Genomic DNA, 21,451 nt, shown 5'->3' with positions numbered 1-21,451 from the left:
ATGTTCAGCCAATGTTCTTCAGTTTCTTGCTTTACTGGGAAAGCAAGTATTTATCATAGGGTTCACATGAGATAAAATCTGGTTTTCTTCCTTATAGTTTACCCTCTGACCTAAACCTGTGTATGAACTAGATTTTGTCTTGTATTTTCTTTACTCAGGCGTTATACTGGTGAAAGTTTAAGGGTATACTCTAGAAAGGCATAAGTTTAGAGGGAGTAGACTCATTGGAGGTAGTCAAGAAAGGATGCTTTGTAAAGTGAAGAGAGACAGATGTGACCTTCAGGTTAACTAATTAAATTCCCCTCCTAATCCATTCTCCCTGCAGTGCCATTCTCCCTAGTATGTAGTTAACAAAGACTAGCTGAGCGCCGGGGATAAGAGCTGGCCAAGCAGCCCTCTGCGACTGCCTGACCCGCACCGATATATTCACTCACTCATTCAGTCCTTCAAGTACTCAGTAGAATGCCTGCTATGAGCCAGTCAGCTATCATGGCACTGGGGATACAGTGGCTCGTAGCTTGCTGCTTAGTCACACTGGAAAGTTTTTCTGCCCCCACTACCACCAAAATCCACTGTGTATTTTGAATTAGAAGGAACACAAAACACATCTAACGAGGACATGCATCTCCTATGGACATGGAAAGATCTGAAGTCCACAGGCTAAGTGTTATCTAACCGAACTTGGGTCCACTCACCCGATGTGCAGCAAAGCCAGTCTACTGACCCCAGGTTGTGAAGGAAAGCACAGCATTTATTGCAGGGCACCAGGCAAGGGAATGGGAGACAAGACTCAGATCCGCTTTAGCTTGGTCTTTGAGTTAGGGATGTTTTAAAGGCGAAGAACAAAGGTGCAGGGATTAATCATTGTTTTGTGACATTTCTATGATATTTCTTAGTCCTTAATCATAGTTTCAGGGGTCAGGATGACTCTGGTTTATTATTCTCTGGCCAGGTGGTCCATGGCTTAGGGGCCTGTTAGGAGAAACAACCTAAGTTTGTACGTTAATGATGATACCTGTTAGAGCAATTTTAGGACGTTAACGCTGTTATTGGCAGCAGCAATGTTAGTCATCTGACTCTGGTTGATTAGTGTTCAGTTAGCACAGGATGGAGGTCAGAGGGGACAAGAAAGGGAATAAAGATTTGGATAGAAAGATTAGTAATAAACTTGGTAAGGGAACTCCGTTTTAGGGGGACTTGGTTTCATTAGTAGAATTTGGTGGAGGCTGATCAGGAAGGGAGACTAGAAAACCTAGGAGGCAGAATTCTCATTCCGTTGGCTGTGTTTCCTCAATTCTGAAAGCACTTGGACAGTTAAACATTTCTGAGCATGTTTAATGTGTGGTTATTTCATTTTTTTTTCTGATTTTATTGCATTTACTCTTTTTTTTTTAACTTTTTAAAAATTTATTTATTTTTATACAGTTTCTAAACATTACACTCCATTTACAGTTACTACAAAATATTGGCTCTATTCCCTGTGTTGTACAATACATCCTTGAGCCGATCTTACACCCAATAGTTTGTACCTCCCACTCTCCTACCCTTATACTGCCCCTCCCCCCAACTGGTAACCAGTAGTTTGTTCTCTATATCTGTGAATCTGCTTCTTTTTTGTTATATTTACTAGTTTGTTGTCTTTTTTTAGATTACACATATGAGTGATGTCTTGCAGTATTTGTCTTTCTCTGTCTGACTTAACTTCACTTAGCATAATATCCTCCAAGTCCATCCATGTTGCTGCAAATGGCAAAATTTCATTCTTTTTTATGGCTGAGTAGTATTCCATTGTATATATATGTACCACATCTTCATTATCCATTCATCTGTTGATGGACACGTAGGTCGCTTTCCATATATCTTGGCTATTGTAAACAATGCTGCTATAAACATTGGGGTGCATGTGTCTTTTTGAATTATTGTTTTTGTTTTTGTTTTTGAATATATACCCAAGAGTGGAATTGCTGGGTCATAACGATAGTTCTATTTTTAGTTTTTCGAGAAACCTCCATACTGTTCCATAGTGGCTGCACCAATTTACAGTTCCACCAACAGTGTACAAGGATTCCCTTTTTTCCACATCCCTGCCAACATTTGTTGTGTTCTTTTTCATGATAGTTGTTCTGACAGGTGTGAGGTGTTACCTCATTGTGGTTTTGCATTTAGTAGTTAACATTTGCATCTGTAGTTAACATCATGTGGGAAATATTTTCCCATACTTTTAAATGTTTTCAAAAACATTTTCAATTAAATTGTATAATATGTGACAATTTAATTAATACATTTCGATTGTTAGATGTTCAAGCTGGTGACAGGTTTTGTTTTGTTTTGTTTTTGGTTTTTTTCGGTAGTTGTAAATAATCCTGTAAGACCATCTATGGGCATAAAGTTTTGTTGTAGCTCTGGTCATTTCTTTAAGATAAAATCTTAGGACTTGTATTGCTGGGCCAGAGGGGGATAAATGTTTTGAAGATGCTTGGCACATATTAGGAAAATATTCTCCTGAATGGTTATCTAATTTAAACTTCCATTACTCTTACATATGAGTGATCTGGGGCTCTTCATAGAGTTTTCGTCAATGATCTTGGAGATGAACTAACTTCATAATTCAGGATTATAATTTAAAACAGTTTTGACAGTATAGAGAATTGGTTAGTTGATAACAAATTTAAGTTCAGTAGGGGAAAATGAGGGTAGCAGAAATAGGATAGATAAAAATTGCTAAAATACTGTTCGCTGAGTAGCTGTTTCTGCACGCATGCCTGAAGGAGAGTAGAGGACAGAGGGAATATGACTAGATTTTTCCGTAGCCCAGTGGGGGACTTTGTTATGGTGAGGACTGTTCCCAAATTCAAGAAAAAGAAAGCCCATTTGATCAAATGCACTATTCTAAAAAGACTGTTAAAATTTTATATTTTAAGCTATTAAGAATTCAAAGACACTAGATACCTTATTGGAGAACATTAAATGTTCATTTTAATTATTTAGTATAATTATTTGAGCATAAATTGAATTTACAAAAGTCTTTCTGAAAGTTACTACTGCTTTTTTTTCTCAGTTAAACAGAGGATATATCTAGGAAGCTCATCTTTTTCTCCATGAAATTTTAGGGGAAATAGAATTATGTTCACCTTGCAAATGGCACTTTGAGGATAGGAATGCTATCCTAAAATAAAGAAGGCATATATTTATAATACACACATACAAAAAAAAAAAAAAAAAAAAACATGAGGAAGGAGTTTAAAAGCTTGCTCTGTTTGGGTGTAGGTTGTAGTTCTGTGTGTGTTTTGAGTGTGATTTATACCATAGAAGTCTGTACCAAAGATGTCTATTAGTGGTTGTATTCTGCTTATTTATGATACATTTCTTTTTGATTCATGTTCAGAAAAGTGACCCTGGGATATTTATGATCCAGAAGGACTTTATAATTCGATCTTTTTTCCATTCACTGATACTCAGCATGGTTTTAAGACTATTAACAAATCACATATGATGACTTAAAAATCAGAACATTTAATTAATCAGCTTGCTTGAATCAATTAATTAAATATTTCTGCAAAATGACAGGGAGTTTGCTGTGTTTTATTATCAGAGAAGTTTGTCCTCTTATGCTAATAAACTGTTTTCTTTTTTTTTTTTTTTTAGCCAAGATTCCCACCATTCATAATTGAACGTCAGATTCTTTTCTAACAGAAACACTTTAAATAGGTCACTTATTATTATTATTACGATTACCGTCGTTATCTTCTGTCAGTACTGCTGTATATAAGTGTTAACCTTCCTTAGGGACAGGCACCCATTCCTGTGTGCTTTCTGCACAGCGGGCCTTTGTGGAGCGCTGAGAGGTGGATTCTCCTGCTCCCTGTCACCGACACGACAGATGGAGGATGGACCAGCCAAGTGAAACGGTTGCTGCGAAGGCTAAAATAAGTGGAGCTGTAACTCTTATTAGTTTGTCCATCTTAACAGTATCTAGCCCTTGGTGTATTCTCCAGCTGCGAAAGTTTGGAAAATGGCAGCTGTATCTTGCTTTTAGAAATCCATTTTTTATAAATTTTTTTCTGATTATAATAGATATATATTCAAAGCAGAAAATCAGGAAAATTTAGAGAAATATGAGAAAAAATCAGTAATAATTCTACAGTAGAGGGAAGTCCTACTTAATTTTTGTACATAATTGGGTTTTACATATAATTTCATGAACTCACTGTTTTTCCCCTCAGCACATCATTAACACTTTCCCATGCTAATAAAAATATCTCTGGGGCTTCCCTGGTAGCGCAGTGGTTGAGAGTCTGCCTGCCAATGCAGGGGACACGGGTTCGAGCCCTGGTCTGGGAGGATCCCACATGCCGCGGAGCAACTGGGCCCGTGAGCCACACCTACTGAGCCTGCGCGTCTGGAGCCTGTGCTCCGCAACAGGAGAGGCCGCGATAGTGAGAGGCCCGCGCACCGCGATGAAGAGTGGCCCCCGCTTGCCGCAACTAGAGGAAGCCCTCGCACAGAAACGAAGACCCAACACAGCCATAAATAAATAAATAAATAAATAAACAAACCAATCAATCAATCAATCTCTGAAAATTCAGTATTTAATGGATATGTAATTATCATTTGTATGGTATATGATTATTTACTTAACTGGTTGTTGGTCCCAGTTTTAAATACTATAAATAATCCTGTAATGAACATATTGTACACGCATTCTTGTGTTCATCTCTGATTATAATAAAACAGCATTATGCTGTTAGATTGTATATTTTCAGTGAAAATTTATAGGCTATCAGATAGGTACTCATTGTAGAGGGTGGGAATACATCTGGTAAGACTGGATATGGAGCCTTTCAAGCTGTTCTTTGAAAGGCATACACAGGGCCTTGGCAGCTGTAAGACTGTCAGGGCGTCATAATTGGGGAAAATTCACGAGCAGAGAAGTGAATGGGAATGACATTGGGCTGTGTACATCTATTTGTATGACTGTGATCCAACCATGGTGGAGAATAGCCTTGAGAAACTGAAGGAAATGAAGTTGGAAGTGTGGAATTTGAAATTATGTTAGTAGGTAGATGTGGCAACTCAAAGCCCTGAATTTTCTGCACCATTGTACTTTTTAACCATTCATTAAAAATGTTTATGTAGCATGTTTTATGTGCAAACCCCCTAAATTCAGTAAAGCATGGTAGAGGTCCACAGGGGCTTATACTTCATTTGTATTAAACCAATGAATATTCATTGATATTAAACCAATGAACGTAGTGTCACGTTGTCCTCATAATTGTCAGACTGTGGTACAGTGTTGGTTTGGAAAAGTATCCTCACGGTGGCAGTTGGAAAGCTTTGGAGGTGTGGAGTCAGAGAAGAGTGACAGCTAAAATGATGCAGATATTTGAAAGATTGTTCTACGTATAGATTAGAGGGGCTTGGTGAGAAGCAGGAAGAGTGAGTAAAGGTTCACTAAGGAATTCAGGATTGGGGGGCACTGACTTCAAGACTTAGAGTGGATTAGAGGAGTAGAAGGGCTACATTTAAATGAAGGATATAATTTAGTGATTCTGATTACACAGTGAACTCTCTGTAAGATGTAAAAGCCTCAGTCCTACCCCAGATTTGCCGAATCAGAATTTTGGAGGGATGAGACCAGGTATATATACTAAAAAACTCCCTCAGAGATTTCAATGTGTGTCTCTGGTTAGAAACCACTAAATGAATTAATTTGTGTTTTTTGCATTCCAAGAAATTGTCAGATTATCCGCACCTACTGTTTTGAATCTTAATACACTTAATGTCCATGTGTTTGCATTTCTCTTCTGCATGTTTTTTTCAAACTGTCTTCAGTTCCTGTGAAATTTTTCTGCTACTTGGTTTCAAGTTGTAAACTTATTAATTAGTGTTATTCTGCAAAATCAATTTTGAGCAAATGAAGTGTACTGCAAGGAATTTCTGTAACTTTTTTTTCTTATTACATGATAGGGACAAAAGCCAGGATGGATGATCAAGCATGGTATTTGAGAACTTCAAAGCTGGCTCTGGCCTTGGCAATTATCCGCTCAAAACCAGCAGACAAAAGCAGCAGAGAATACACAGAGCATCTTGCAAGGATGGTGTCTGGGCAGGAATCAAAGTGGAGAGAAAAAGTCAAAGCCTGGGAAGCTGAAGTTCTGCAATTACGTCAGAAACTTCTTCTGAGCAGGATTTGTTCAGGATCATTTGAGAGTGGTGAGTGGATGAAACCTGGGGATGTATCAATCTATTTTATTTCAGCTTCACAGTTATTTAGAAATTTATTACCAAGACACCATTGTTTAGTTTCCTAAAATTAGACTTCTTCTTCTTACTCTATAAAGATTTTTTACCTCTAATCATTCATGAAAAGCTTATTGTCACTTTCTAATGGATGGGGCTGCATTGCACATGGGGATGAAGTTGGAGAATAAATTGTCTAGATGCAAAGGCAATAATACTTTAAGTTTACTGGAGAAATTAATTTAAAAATCTCACTCATCCATATTATTTTACTCTGTATTTTATGTTGCTTTTATATTACATAATTCATCCAGCAGCCCTGTATCAAGTACCAGCTCTGGACCAGGCATGCAGTGGGTGGTGAGGACCCAAAAACACATAGAGAGAGGTGCTGCCCTTACCGTGAAGTACCTACCATTCTAGCAGGGAAAACAGACCTATAGATAATTAACCCAGTTGTGATGAACGTTATCATAGAGACAGTGACAAAGTGCAGAGCAGGAAGCCATTCATTCTGCCTGGTTTCTGGAAAGGCTTCTCAGGTTTGTCCCTCGCGGGTCTGTCCCTAATAGTGAGGTGGTCAGAGCCTGCAGCAAGAGGCAGGAGCGTGAGCTGGGCAGCAGGGAGAATATATGCCCCATTCACCATGGCCAGCGGGACATCCCAGAGCCCAGAACACCGTAAGGTAGAGATCTGACAGGGAGAGGCAGAGAGGTGAGTGGGGACCAGGTTCAGAAGGGCTTTGGATGTCAGCCTGAGGAATGTTCCTTATCAATGAGTTGGCCAAACAATGTGTGATCGCCATAGAACCCGTGAGAGAGAGTGAAAGGGGGACGGTAATAATGACACGAGGACAGCAGGGAAGACCAGGACCCGCTAGGACAAACCAGAGCATGTGGGCACCTCCTTCGCCAGGAGCCGTTCACCTTTTTGACTCAGGGGACTGACCCTCACATTGTGATTATGAAACGTAATTCTGCCGATTATTTGAAAATGGAAATCAGATCGTGTTACTCCTTTGCCTAAAACCTTTCCCTGACTTCCCGTTGTGCCTCGCACTAGATTCCCCCTTGTGGCCGTGGCTCTTGACGCCGTGGTGATTTCACCTCTGCTCCCCTGCGCGCATATACCCTCCCCGCTGTGCACACAGCTGCAGCCTCCCTGGGCGTCCTTCCAGCCTGCGCAGGCTCTTCTTGCCTCGGATCTGTGCTATGCTCGTCTCTGACATGTAGCTGCCTCTTCCCTCCCTAGAGGTCTTATTCTAAGTGACCCCTGCTCAGTGATCACTACATGTATAGCACCACTCACAGTTATTTTTTACCCAAACACCCCCCTATGGGTTATGCACCTGTTTGCTTACTTGGTTGCTGCCTGATCTCTTTGACCTGAGTCTGGGTTTGCTGAGGAGAGGGTCTTTGATTTGCTCACCACTCTCTCCTCAATACCCACCCCAAAGCCTGCCTCACAGAAGGTGCTCAATCCATATTTGTCAGATGAAGTGGAGCGTAGAGGGTGCTTTGGCTGTGGCAGCGTTTGGAGGCAAGGAGGCAGGTTCTAACAGCGTTTACCAAGGCCACGTGAAGAGTGATGCATTGAACTAGATCTGTGACAGGGAGAACCAAAATGCACAGTTCCAGAGTAGAAACTTCAGAAGTTTGTGAATGAGTTAAGAGGGGGTTTTAAGGGAGCTGGAGGCGTGTAGGATAATCAAGGTTTCTAGTCCTTGTTCATTAAATTGATTGCAATGCTTTGAATCCAGATAGTGAACACAGAAAAAAGCTTATAGGATAACGGGTTGAGTCCAGGTCTGTCCGAGAGCGTTCTGAACATATCCCTTAGTATATAGGCATTACCTAGAAGGAAGGTAGAAGTATGGTCCTGAGCCTCAAAGGGGATGAGCAGACTGGAAATATAGACTGACAGTGAGGATTTCTTGGTATTTAAGTGACAGTGAAGTTATCACTGTGGATGAGGCTACGGGGAGGGTGCAGCTTTGCCGGGGAGGCTGCAGGTTCCAACACTGCGGGGTGGGCAGAGGGAAAGGAGCCGTTGGAAAGAGTGTGACTGTCGTATTAGGATGTGCAGGTGTAGTGGGCTGGTGCCTGCCCTGGATGGTAGGAGGGCACTTGCTAGGTTCAGGAAAACCCTGCTAACCCAATGCCCGTGGTGTTACTAAGTCTCATCACTGTGTGAGCAGAAACAGTGTTACATGATTTAGAGCCACATTTTAGTCTTTCTAGGCAATGGCCTCTGTGAGACTATCTGTGAATGGCAAACATAATTATTATTAACTTTTTTTGTGCAGTCATATGACTGATATAATGGCACACACGTAAAAATTCCCAGTTATATTGAACTGTGAAAATCATAAACATCCCTGGTATCAGAACTGTTGTTTACCATCAAGGGTCTGTTTACAACACCAATACGGTGGGGTGTGTGGTTTGTTTGGGACATGAGTGGACTTAACGGTGAGAGAGCCTCCACGATGACTTCTTTTTACACTGAAATCTTTCACCTACAGTGCCTGTGAGAGGAATTTTCAAATATCACGTAATTAAAATCTCTTTTACTCACAGCGAGAGTTGCAGGTAAAGCGTTTCAGTGCAGATGTTTGGAAGTAGTCTGACTCTCCATCTGTTAGCTTGAACTTGAAAAATGAGGAATAAATGGATAGATTCAGATACATAGAGTCAGTATTAAAGGGGAAAGGCAAAAAAAGCTAAGAAAGGGAGGGTATTAGATTGATAGGAAAATAAAGGAGGAACATAGCTGGTTTTTAAAGATGTATGATTTGAAAGACTGACACGCCTTGATCTAAGAAAACTCCATCGCTGAAAATCTATTTTATAGGTGTATTTATATTTTGTGTATTTATATTATGTGTTTCTTTACACATGCATGTTCTCCAGTGTTCAGAGACCACAGGCCCTCAAAAAATGGTGAATGGAATCCTTCCTGACGGATTGAGAGGCTGGGGAACTTAAGCTACAGCATCAGCTATCCATTGAAGCAACCGAACAACCCAGAATTAGATAAAGCAGAGCTGAAATGGCAAAGTAAACACATAAGGAAGTATGATATGGTTTATACAGCATTTCAGGAACTCAGCTATTTCTTTATTCTGATTTATTTTTCTATAGCTTCTTAAAGGGAAATATTCTTCTTTATTGTATTTATTAAGGGGCTAGACTATATAGAGATGGGATAAATAGAACTTGCTCTTGGAATTATGCCACATTTTAATTTTACCTAAATGCTTCTTATTGGAGGAAGGATGGAAGGATGGAAGGAAGGAAGGAAGGGAGGAAGGGGAGGAAGGAAGGAAGGGAGGAAGGGGAGGAAGGAAGGAAGGAGGGAGGGAGGATGGATCAAAGAAGCCCAGACACCCGGTGTCACATTTCTTAAAATCTTCTAGGTGATGTGTGACAGACAGGTTAGCTGTCTACTCAATAGCCAGCTTCCTTCTTCTTTACTAAAACACTCCAATTTTGTTTTGACAGACATGTGCCCATGCCTAGTGGGTTAATCTGTGAAAGGCTTAGACTTGTTTTGCCAGTATTGTTCTATGGTTGGGCAGTGGAAGCTAAAGAGGAGTCTTTAGAGCTTTTGGTAAAGATCCAGCTCATTGTATAAAGAGATTGAGTCCCGTGAAAGATAGCAATTTTAAAATGTTTTTACCTCAGCCACTTGCTTCCTGTATGGGCACTGCCACATGAAGATGTGATGCCTGGAACTGCGGTAGCCGTTTTATGACCATGTGGCAATATTGAAAAATTAATGTCAACATGGTAAGGATGGTAAGCAGGAGGACGAGAAGAGCCTTGGTCCTTCTTGTCATTGCCGACCAGCCAAAGCAACTCTAGGATTACTTTATTAGGAATTTTTTTTTAAAAGATAAATAATGGTTTAAGCCACTGTTATCTACATAATTCTCTTCCTTGTAACTGAACACATCCTAACTTAAAGAGTGGGGAAGTGGTGGGGATAATGAATAAATTAGAGAGCTGTTTTTTTCCCCAAGAATCTTCTTGATTTATAGGGGAGAAAATGAGAGAGAGAGAAAAAAGTGTTCTTTTATCTAGAACAGCTTCCTGTTAAATGATGGCCTTATAATGTTGCGAGGATTTAGGTGGCGTCTGAGTAGGTAGTTGAGGGAGACACAGAGCATAGAGATTGTCCAGGAAGACATTAGTGGTTGTTCTTAAATGTTGAGCAGGGTTTGAAAGGGATGTGACGCCAGGCACGGGGCCTTGTTAGTGGGAAGACTGGCCTAGGACTTCAGTGAGCAGATTTAGATCTAAGCTTTGAGTGTGTGTGTGAATGTGCTGGTGGGATCTGGACGGTTGCTGTGATACTTGCGCAGTGCTTTGGCATTTACAGGAGGGACAGAGATGGATGTCCTGTCAGGCATATGCTTTTTCCCCTACAACATAGGCACTCAGTATCTTCATAAATGATACATAGGTTACTGGATGAGCAACTAGCTAAAGCAAAAAAGTACAAGAAAATCAAACCAAATTAACTCATCGATTTGTCTGTTTGTTTAGTAAATACTCATTGAATCTGGGGCTCAGGTGGCACGGGCTTGGGGCTGGGGAGCGTGGTGGGCAGGGCAGCACCGTCAGTGTAGGTTGAACTTAGCTCTTCTCAGTTTGGGGTCCTGGGGAGCAACCAGCCCAACCAGATGGCTGTGGAAGCTTCCCTGCCCTTCTTGCTGACACTGTTCAAGTTTGTCCACCCTCCCCTGCTGTTCCCGTTACTGCAGCACCGCCTACCCCAGACCCCACTTCTCATTTCCTGTAAGTCTGCGTTCAGGCAAAAGGCTCTTAGCTGACTGGTGCTGGTGAGGTGTCGGAGCAGGGTCTGGATATCACCACCGCCCTGCGCGGAGCTTGTCTTGGCTCCCGGCTGCCACTCTTCTGGTCCCGCCTTCTCAGCCTCTGTCCCTTGCCTTCCTTCTCACCCTGTTCCAGACCACATAATGGGGAGACACCACAGATAACAGACTCGCAGACACGGTTGTGGAGCTCAGCATTTATATGTTGGCACCTTCCCTGTTTTACAGATGCTGGAAGAGCATGGGCTATAAATACATAGCATTTCCTTCCTCACCTGAGCTCCTGTAATATAAATTGTCAAATGCAATAATAATGGGAATTTGCCTAAAATTGCAGTTGATTTAAAGCACACATGCATAATGTACATAAACATCAGAGAATACGCCCTTAATTTAATAAGGATTCTAATGGAAGTCTGTAAAATAATTTAAAGTAAATTTATAATTATACGTTAGAAATGCTTTACTCATTATATATAAAAACTGAATTAAACTTTTGATGTTAGAGACCACCGTCAACATGCAAAGAAATTAAAGTGAAGGCTGAAAAAGCTCAGAGTAGCAAATGGCTTTAACAGTAACAGCGATAATTTAGAAATGTGAACACCTTCCTTATCATCACAGGCGCTGGCTCTGGTGGGAATGGTGGAGATAGGGAATCAGGAGGGCCGAACAAGTCCTGGCACATGGACGAGGCCTGAGGGAGCCCCAGAGGCTGGGCCTGGGCAAGGCAGCCTGGCGTCTCACATGTGGAGTGTTCCAGGTGGAGGCCATCCGTCCTCCCGTGCTCTTCCTGTTCTGGGCTCCGAACGTCACTGTGTGATGCAGCCTAAGCTGGGTTTCAGGTAGGTATCTGGCGTGTCCAGGTGATGCCCTAGCTGGGGTGCATCTCTGGATTCCCCCCACTTCTCTGCATTCCCAGTACCACTGTCTTGGTCTTGTCTGAAGAATGCCACCTGGACTCCATGTCTGTGGTTGTAGCCTTGCTGTGTTCAAGTCCATATGGCAGCCTAGTCTCAGGTCCCCTCACTCACTTTAGGATGAAGTCCCCAACCCATAAAACGGGCTCCAGGCCTCTCCACCGCGTGGTACTTGCTTCCCTCTCCAGCCCAGCCTCTCACCGCTGTGTCCTCCACATTCTGCTCGGCGACGTGCGAAATCTCGTCCACTGACTTGAATCCACCTTGTTCTCCCTCGGCTCCAGGCTTTTACGCACGTGGTTTCTCTTTGGAGGACGTGTTCTCCCTCTCCTTTTGGCCTAGTTGTGCACTGCAGTCTTCTTTTCTGCTGATGTAGTTTTAAAATCTCTTCTGCCTTCCTTGACTGCCTGCCTAGACTAGATCAGATTCCCCTGCTAGGGGTCCCCATGACATTCTGTACCGTTTACGGCATTTTTGAGCTAAATTACAATGGTTTAATCAGCCTGTCTTCCCCGCAGGGCCTACATGCCATGCTTTCAGGGAGTGTGTCTTTTCTCATTACCACTGTCCTCCCAGGTTTGCACAGTACCTGGCATGGAAGGGCTCCTTGGTGACATTTTTGAATGAATATGTGTAGAAAAGGTTTATGTGGGTGTTATTACCTCGAACAAAGTGGCCTTGCTGATCTGTCGTTTCTGGAGATGTACCAAACCCTTGTAACTATGGAGGGGAATCAGAGAGCGAGGTCCAGCATCCTAGGAAAGGGCACCCTCTCAGGTGGGGTGAGTATCAGGGCTCCTCCTCTGAGGGAGCTGTGCAGGCACACAGTCATGTAATCAGAACAGAATAAACAGAGTGACAGTGTTGAGGGCCCCTCTGCGGAACAAAAGCTAAAACTGCTCAAAGTACTTGTGGATTCATGGGTCTTTGCTCATTGTGATTTTTTTGGAATAGTTTAACCTGTAGCAAATTTTAATCTGGTCCTTTCATTTAGGATTATATTTAATTTTTTGCAGGTTTTATTTGTGTTTTTTGAATGCCCTGCTGTTGGTTTTCAAATTTCAAGATTCTGTTAGAAATATGAAAGTACCTTGAGGATTTTGGATTCAGTACTTGGATCCTAAACATCCTAAAATCTGTTTTTTTAGATAAGTTCAGTGTGCAGTGAAGAGCATCCAGGTAGGTGGCTGTGGACTACAGTTTGGAGTGGGGAAATTAATGGGATGATATCAATTCCATTATCAAAGCCTGGAGATCAGATGATGAGTGTAAATGGGAGTAGGCTTGAGATTGCACATTTCTGATAAGCTCCCAGTGACCTCGGTGCTGCTGCTCTGAAGACCACAGTGTGAGGAGCCGCGGGGCTGGGGAATCTCTGGTGGGGCGTTTGTCTGTGAAGGAAGGAGAAGTGATAGGTTGGCAGTTGGGGGCGGGGCGTGCAAGGTGGAGGGAAAGTTTTCTCTTTAGGATGGAAAAGACATTAGCCCACTGGTACTTTGGTGGGAAGGAATTAGCAGAGAGAGGAAAGGGGAAGATACAAAAGGGAGGTAATAAAGGAATCCCAGGTGGCTTGGGGCCCTAAACCTAGAAGAATTACAGAGCACACACCGGAGAGATGGGCCCTGGGCCCCAAAAGGAGCCGCCCTCTCTTCTGAAGGAGGGAGTCGCTGCCCCTTGATTTGTGTTTCTCTGAGTCATTCCTGGCAGCTCTTAAAGGAGTTCCTTCCCTTTAAAGCTCTCCCGTCCCACCCAGCGCCCCTGCTTCCTAATGTCTTCTGGTTGTGTTGTTTCTTTTTTCAAACTGCCTTTGGATTCTCATTCTCACGTTTCTTTCCCTGCTGCTTCAACTCTGGTCTGAGTCCTCCCTACCTCTTGCTTTGGTTGTATAGATAAAGGAATGAGGAAAGCAAGTTAGCTAACTTGCCTGAGGTTAAACGGATGGTAAATGGAGTGGGATTCCTGTAGGATCCTTGAACCATGCCTTTCTAGTACTTGAAGGTGTTTTCTTAAACAGGTATTTCTCAAACTGTGGTCCCCAGACCAGCTGGGTCAGCATCAGGTGGAGATGTGACACATTTACAGACCTCACCCCTGACCTGAATCAGAAACCTTGGCGGGAGAGCCAGCACCTGTGGCTTAACTAGCCCCCCAGTGATCTGATGAAAACTGAAGTTTGAGAACCACTGAAACCACTGAATTAAACACATAAACGTGAAATATATGTTCAGGGAGCGTAACGAGACCTCTCCAGAAAAGGGGTCAAACCATCCGAATGTCACACATCAAGGGATTTGTTGGCAAGACTCAGAGATTCCTTAATACCAGCTGGTACCCTCAGTCACCAAAGAACTGAGAAAATGTTCATTTAGAGCCTGATTGAGCTGAGGCAGGTAGTAGAACTTAGAGAAAATGAATAAAAATATAAAATAGTAACATTAACATGACTCTAACAACCGTGTTTGATACTATTCCATACCGTTGAGTGAAATATGTACGTAAGCATGATAGGAATACAAGGAATGAGTATTGTCTGTTCTTGTTCTAGGAGAACTTCTCTCTTCCCTCTTTACCCCCCTCTCCTCTCCTCCTCCCTCCATCCTACTTCCCTCGTCTCTTGCTCATAAGCATCCTGTGTGCAATCCTGAATATATGCCATGTTTTCTGTATATAAGATGTACCGTTGTATAAGACAGCTCCCATTTTCGCAGGGGAAAATATTTCTTATATCTATTTCAAGTAATTTTGGAGACATATTGTAGGGGAAAATATTGCATAGGAGAAGCAATATACTGTATTCTAAAAACTAGTAGAAAACCTTAAATTCTGATAATATTTTACCAAATCCTTCAAAAAGAATATAATGTAACATACCTAAAAAGAAATATATTGCCAACAGTGAATGCTAGCATGGTGCAGGCAACAAGAGAAAAAACACTGAGTCATAAATAAAGTCTGTCACACATGTGCAACTATAAACACAGGTACTTGCATTGTATTCTGGGTGATTCTAAGGGCTGAGCCAGGTGACCTGGTTATCAAGTGAATTTGCATGAATTCCTAAATGGAATATGGAGCCCTCATTCAGGAGGAAGGGCATCATTACATGTTTCTCATACTGCCCCTAAATTGTGGTCTTTTCAACTGAATCTCCTGTTTTAGAGACCTCATTTCTGTGATTTTTAAAAATTAAATTTCTTGTAAGCCTTTCTTAGAGTTAGTGTGAAAATTAAATCCATGGGCGAGCGCCTGGCTGGGGTGTGAGCTGTGAAGGGGACACCGAGGCTGGGAGCTGCTCTCAGCCGCCAGCAGATCCGTCCTATCACATCGTCAGTTATTTCATGGTAAGCGTGTGATGATTTTTCTTGTTTTCGGTCTCTCCCATTTCTCTCAGAGTCAGAGAGAAATAATGCCTGTGTGTTCTTAATTCATTCAGACCACGTCTGCCAAGTTTTGTGCTTTGACGTAAACAAGAAAAAGATTGCTGCCAGAGCAAGCTACTTATGCTTTCAAAGCCCAGCTCTAAACATTCCTCGTTACTCTTTTAATTAGTAAGTCACACGAAGAACAAAGACTAAGTTGCCTTTGTGTCCTCCCTTGGTGCTTCATTCAGTACCATCTTACACACAGTCGATTTTCAAAGACGTTCCTTGGCTTGATTTTTAAATTATTGACTCTGATTAAGCTTGTAAATATTTGTAGCAGAAATAATTTTCCAGCTAAGGTGGGATTTTCTGTGTAAAATGTAATGTAATACAGACAAAATGTTAACATTTTGTATCAATTTGAAAAGTAACCACTTGGTGAAAAAAAAACTAGTAAAAATGTAAGTAATGCCTCTGATCCTTCTACTTCTACATACTTTTAATTGTATTTGGAGTTTTTCTAACTTATTAGTAAAACAGAATATGAAGAATTTAAGCATCTTTCCTCCCTCCCTTGTTATTCTAGTAACAGATTATATCTAGAACTTCCCCTGGAATTTAGTATAATTTGTCCATTCTTTTTTTTTTTTTTTTTTTAGAGATATTTTCTTTGATTTTTTTGTTGTTGTTGAATTTTTGAATTTTATTTTCTTTATATTTTTATACAGCAGGTCCTTATTAGTTATCCATTTTATACATATTAGTGTATACATGTCAAACCCAGTCTCCCAATTCATCCCACCACCACACCCCCGCCGCTTTCCCCCCTTGGTGTCCATACATTTGTTCTCTACATCTGTGTCTCAATTTCCACCCTGCAAACCGGTTCATCTGTACCATTTATCTAGGTTCCACATATATGCGTTAATGTACAATATTTGTTTTTCTCTTTCTGACATACTTCACCCTGTATGACAGTCTCTAGATCCAAACACATCTCTAAAAATGACCCAATTTTGTTCCTTTTTATGGCTGAGTAATATTCCATTATGTATATGTACCACATCTTCTTTATCCATTCGTCTGTCGATGAGCATTTAGGTTGCTTCCGTGTCCTGGCTATTGTAAATAGTGCTGCAATGAACATTGGGGTGCATGTGCCTCTTTGAATTATGGTTTTCTCTGGGCATGTGTGCAGTAGTGAGATTGCTGGGTCATATGGTAATTCTATTTTTAGTTTTCTAAGGAACCTCCATACTTTTCTCCATAGTGGCTGTATCAATTTACATTCCCACTAACAGTGCAAGAGGGTTCCCTTTTCTCCACACCCTCTCCAGCAGTTGTTGTTTGTAGGTTTTCTGATGATGCCCATTCTAACTGGTGTGAGGTGATAACTCATTGTAGTTTTCATTTGCATTTCTCTAATAATTAGTGATGTTGAGCATCTTTTCACGTGCTTCTTGGCCGTCTGTATGTCTTCTTTGGAGAAATGTCTATTTAGGTCTTCTGCCCATTTTTGGATTGGGTTTTTTTTTTTTCATATTGAGCCGCATAAGCTGTTTATATATTTTGGAGATTAATCCTTTGTCCGTTGATTCATTTGCAAATATTTTCTCCCATTTTGAGGTTTCTCTTTTCCCTCTTGTTTATGGTTTCCTTTGCTGTGCAAAAGCTTTTAAGTTTCATTAGGTCCCATTTATTTATTTTTGTTTTTACCTCCATTACTCTAGGAGGTGGATCAAAAAAGATCTTGCTGTGATTTATGTCAAAGAGTGTTCTTCCTATGTTTTCCTCTAAGAGTTTTATAGTGTCTGGTCTTACATTTAGGTCTCTAATCCATTTTGAGTTTATTTTTGTGTATGGTGTTAGGGCATGTTCTAATTTCATTCTTTTATATGTATTTGTCCAGTTTTCCCAGCACCACTTATTGAAGAGGCTGTCTTTTCTCCATTGTGTATCCTTGCCTCCTTTGTCATACATTAGTTGACCATAGGTGCGTGGGTTTATCTCTGGGCTTAATATCCTGTTCCATTGATCTGTATTTCTGTTTTTGTGCCACTACCATATTGTCTTGATTACTGTAGCTTTGTAGTATAGCCTGAAGTCAGGGAGTCTGATTCCTCCAGCTCCATTTTTTTCCCTCCAGACCTCTTTGGCTATTCGGGATCTTTTGTGTCTCCATACAAATTTTAAGATTTTTTGTTCTAGTTCTGTAAAAAAATGCCATTGGTAATTTGATAGGGATTGCATTGAATCTGTAGATTGCTTTGGATAGGATAGGCATTTTCACAATAGTGATTTTTCCAATCCAAGAACATGGTATATCTCTCCATCTGTTTCTATCATCTTTAATTTCTTTCATCAGTGTCTTAATAGTTTTCTGCATACAAGAAAATTTTGTCTCCCTAGGTAGGTTTATTCCTAGGTATTTTATTCTTTTTGTTGCAGTGGTAAGTGGGAATGTTTCCTTAATTTCACTTTCAGATTTTTCACCATTAGTGTATAGGAATGCAAGCGATTTCGGTGCATTAATTTTGTATCCTGCAACTTTACCATATTCACTGATTATGTCTAGTAGTTTTCTGGTGGCATCTTTGGGATTCTCTATGTATAGTATCATGTCATCTGCAAACAGTGACAGTCTTACTTCTTCTTTTCCAATTTGTATTCCTTTTATTTCTTTTTCTTCTCTGATTGCCGTGGCTAGGACTTCCACAACTATGTTGAATAATAGTGGTGAGAGTGGACATCCTTGTCTTGGGCCTGATCTTAGAGGAAATGCTTTCAGTTATTCATCATTGAGAATGATGTTTGCCGTGGGCTTGTCGTATATGGCCTTTATTATGTTGAGGTAAGTTCCCTCTGTGTCCACTTTCTGGAGAGTTTTTATCATAAATGGGTGTTGACTTTTGTCAAAAGCTTTTTCTGCATCTATTAAGATGATCATATGGTTTTTATTCTTCAGTTTGTTAATATGGTGTATCACATTGATTGATTTGCGTATATTGAAGAATCCTTGCATCCCTGGAATAAATCCCACTTGATCATGATGTATGGTCCTTTTAATGTGTTGTTGGATTCTGTTTGCTAGTATTTTGTTGAGGATTTTTGTATCTATATTCGTCAGTGAAATTGGTCTGTAATTTTCTTTTTTTGTAGTATTTTTGTCTGGTTTTGGTATCAGGGTGATGGTGGCCTCATAAAATGAGTTTGGGAGTATTCCTTCCTCTGCAATTTTTTGGAAGAGTTTGAGAAGGATGGGTGTTAGTTCTTCTCTAAATGTTTGATAGAATTCACCTGTGAAGCCATCTGGTCCTGGACCTTTGTTTGTTGGAAGATTTTTAATCACAGTTTCAATTTCATTACTTGTGATTTGTCTGTTCATATTTTCTATTTCTTCCTGGTTCAGTCTTGGAAGGTAATACCTTTCTAAGAATTTGTCCATTTCTTCCAGGCTGTCCATTTTATTGGCATAGAGTTGCTTGTTGCAGTCTCTTAGGATGCTTTGTATTTCTGCCGTGTCTGTTGTAACTTCTCCTTTTTCATTTCTGATTTTATTGATTTGAGTCCTCTCCCTCTTTTTCTTGATGAGTCTGGCTAATGGTTTATCAATTTTGTTTATCTTCTCAAAGAAACAGCTTTTAGTTTTATTGATCTTTGCTATTGTTTTCTTTGTTTCTATTTCATTTATTTCTGCTCTGATCTTTATGATTTCTTTCCTTCTACTAACTTTGGGTTTTGTTTGTTCTTCCTTCTCTAGTTCCTTTAGGTGTAAGGTTAGATTGTTTATTTGAGATATTTGTTGTTTCTTGAGGTAGGATTGTATTGCTATAAACTTCCATCTTAGAACTGCTTTTGCTGCATCCCATAGGTTTTGGATCCTTGTGTTTTCATTGTCATTTGTCTCTAGGTAGTTTTTGATTTCCTTTTTGATTTCTTCAGTGATCTATTGGTTATTTAGTAACATAATGTTTAGCCTCCATGTGTTTGTGTTTTTTACGTTTTTTTTTCCCTGTAATTGATTTCTAATCTAATAACGTTGTGGACAGAAAAGATGCTTGATATGATTTCAATTTTCTTGAATTTACTGAGGCTTGATTTGTGACCCAAGATGTGATGTATCCTGGAGAATGTTCTGTGCACACTTGAGAAGAAAGTGTAATCTGCTGTTTTTGGGTGGAATGTCCTATAAATGTCAATTAAATCTATCTGGTCTGTTGTGTCATTTAAAGCTTGTGTTTCCTTATTAAAAGGCGAAAGATTTATGCATTTTGAAGAGAAACCAGAGTATCCTTATTAATTTTCTGTTTGGATGATCTGTCCATTGGTGTAAGTGAGGTGTTAAAGTCCCCCACTATTATTGTGTTACTGTCGATTTCCTCTTTTATAGCTTTTAGCATTTGCCTTATGTATTGAGGTGCCTCTATGTTGGGTGCATATATATTTATAATTGTTGTATCTTCCTCTTGGACTGATCCCTTAATCTTTATGTAGTGTCCTTCCTTGTCTCTTGTAACATTCTTTATTTTAAAGTCTATTTTATCTGATATGAGTATTGCTACTGCAGCTTTCCTTTGATTTCCATTTGCATGAAATATCTTTTTCCTTCCCCTCACTTTCAGTCTGTGTGTATCCCTAGGTCTAAAGTGGGTCTCTTGTAGACAGCATTTATATGGGTCTTGTTATTGTATCCATTCAGCAAGCCTGTGTCTTTTGGTTGGAGCATTTAATCCATTCACATTTAAGGTAATTATCAATATGTATGTTTCTGTTACCATTTTCTTAATTGTTTTGGGTTTGTTTTTGTAGGTCCTTTTCTTCTCTTGTGTTTCCCACTTATAGGAGTTCCTTTAGCATTTGCTGTAGAGCTGGTTTGGTGGTGCTGAATTCTCTTAGCTTTTGCTTGTCTGTAAAGCTTTTGATTTCTCCATCGAATCTGAACGAGATCCTTGCCGGGTAGAGTAATCTTGGTTGTAGTTTCTTCCCTTTCATCACTTTAAATATGTCATGCCACTCCCTTCTCGCTTGTAGAGTTTCTGCTGAGAAATCAGTTGTTAACCTTATGGGAGTTCCCTTGTATGTTATTTGTCATTTTTCTCTTGCTGCTTTCAATAATTTTTCTTTGTCTTTAATTTTTGCCAGTTTTTTTACTATGTGTCTCGGCTGTTTCTCCTTGGGTTTATCCTTTCTGGGACTCTCTGTGCTTCCTGGACTTGGGTGGTTATTTCCTTTCCCATGTTAGGGAAGTTTTCAACTGTAATCTCTTCAAATATTTTCTTGGGTCCTTTCTCTCTCTCTTCTCCTTCTGGGACCCCTATAATGCGAATGTTGTTGTGTTTAATGTTGTCCCAGAGGTCTCTTAGGCTGTCTTTATTTCTTTTCATTCTTTTTTCTTTATTCTGTCTGCAGCAGTGATTTCCACCATTCTGTCTTCCAGGTCACTTATCCGTTCTTCTGCCTCAGTTATTCTGCTATTGAATCCTTCTAGTGTATTTTTCATTTCAGTTATTGTATTGTTCATCTCTGTTTGTTTGTTCTTTAATTCTTCTACGTCTTTGTTAAACGTCCTTGCATCTTCTCGATCTTTGCCTCCATTCTTTTTCCGAGGTCCTGGATCGTCTTCACTATCACTATTCTGAATTCTTTTTCTGGAATGTTGCCTATCTCCACTTCTTTTAGTTGTTTTTCTGGGGGGTTATCTTGTTCCTTCATCTGGTACAAAGCTCTCTGCCTTTTCATCTTGTCTCTCTTTCTGTGAATGTGGTTTTTGTTCCACAGGCTGCAGGATTGTAGTTCTTCTTGCTTCTGCTGTCTGCCCTCTGGTGTATGAGGCTATCTAAGAGGCTTGTGCAAGCTTCCTGATGGGAGGGACTGGTGCTGGGTAGAGCTGGCTGTTGCTCTGTTGGGCAGAGCTCAGTAAAACTTTAATCGGCTTGTCTGCTGATGGGTGGGGCTGGGTTCCCTCCCTGTTGGTTGTTTGGTCTGAGGCGACCCAACACTGGAGCCTCCCAAGGCTCTTTGGTGGGGCTAATGGCAGACTCTGGGAGGGCTCACGCCAAGGAGTACTTCCCAGAACTTCTGCTGCCAGT

General features: G+C 40.6%; 1 protein-coding gene across 2 annotated transcripts in view; it reads left to right on the top strand.

Moving 5' to 3' along the window:
- MEI4 (meiotic double-stranded break formation protein 4) overlaps window positions 1–21,451 on the top strand; it is a 236,388-nt gene that overhangs the window by 26,097 nt on the left and 188,840 nt on the right. For both annotated transcript variants that reach the window (XM_059942101.1, XM_059942100.1), the window contains exon 2: window positions 5,968–6,213. In XM_059942101.1, the coding sequence (XP_059798084.1) occupies window positions 5,968–6,213 (246 nt within the window). The remainder of the gene's footprint in view (window positions 1–5,967; window positions 6,214–21,451) is intronic.

The sequence above is a fragment of the Balaenoptera ricei genome, chromosome 12, assembly GCF_028023285.1.
Source record: "Balaenoptera ricei isolate mBalRic1 chromosome 12, mBalRic1.hap2, whole genome shotgun sequence".
In the NCBI taxonomy this organism is placed as follows: Eukaryota; Metazoa; Chordata; class Mammalia; order Artiodactyla; family Balaenopteridae; genus Balaenoptera; species Balaenoptera ricei.
Note: the sequence above shows the minus strand (reverse complement) of the source record. Positions and strands in the feature narration are given on the sequence as shown.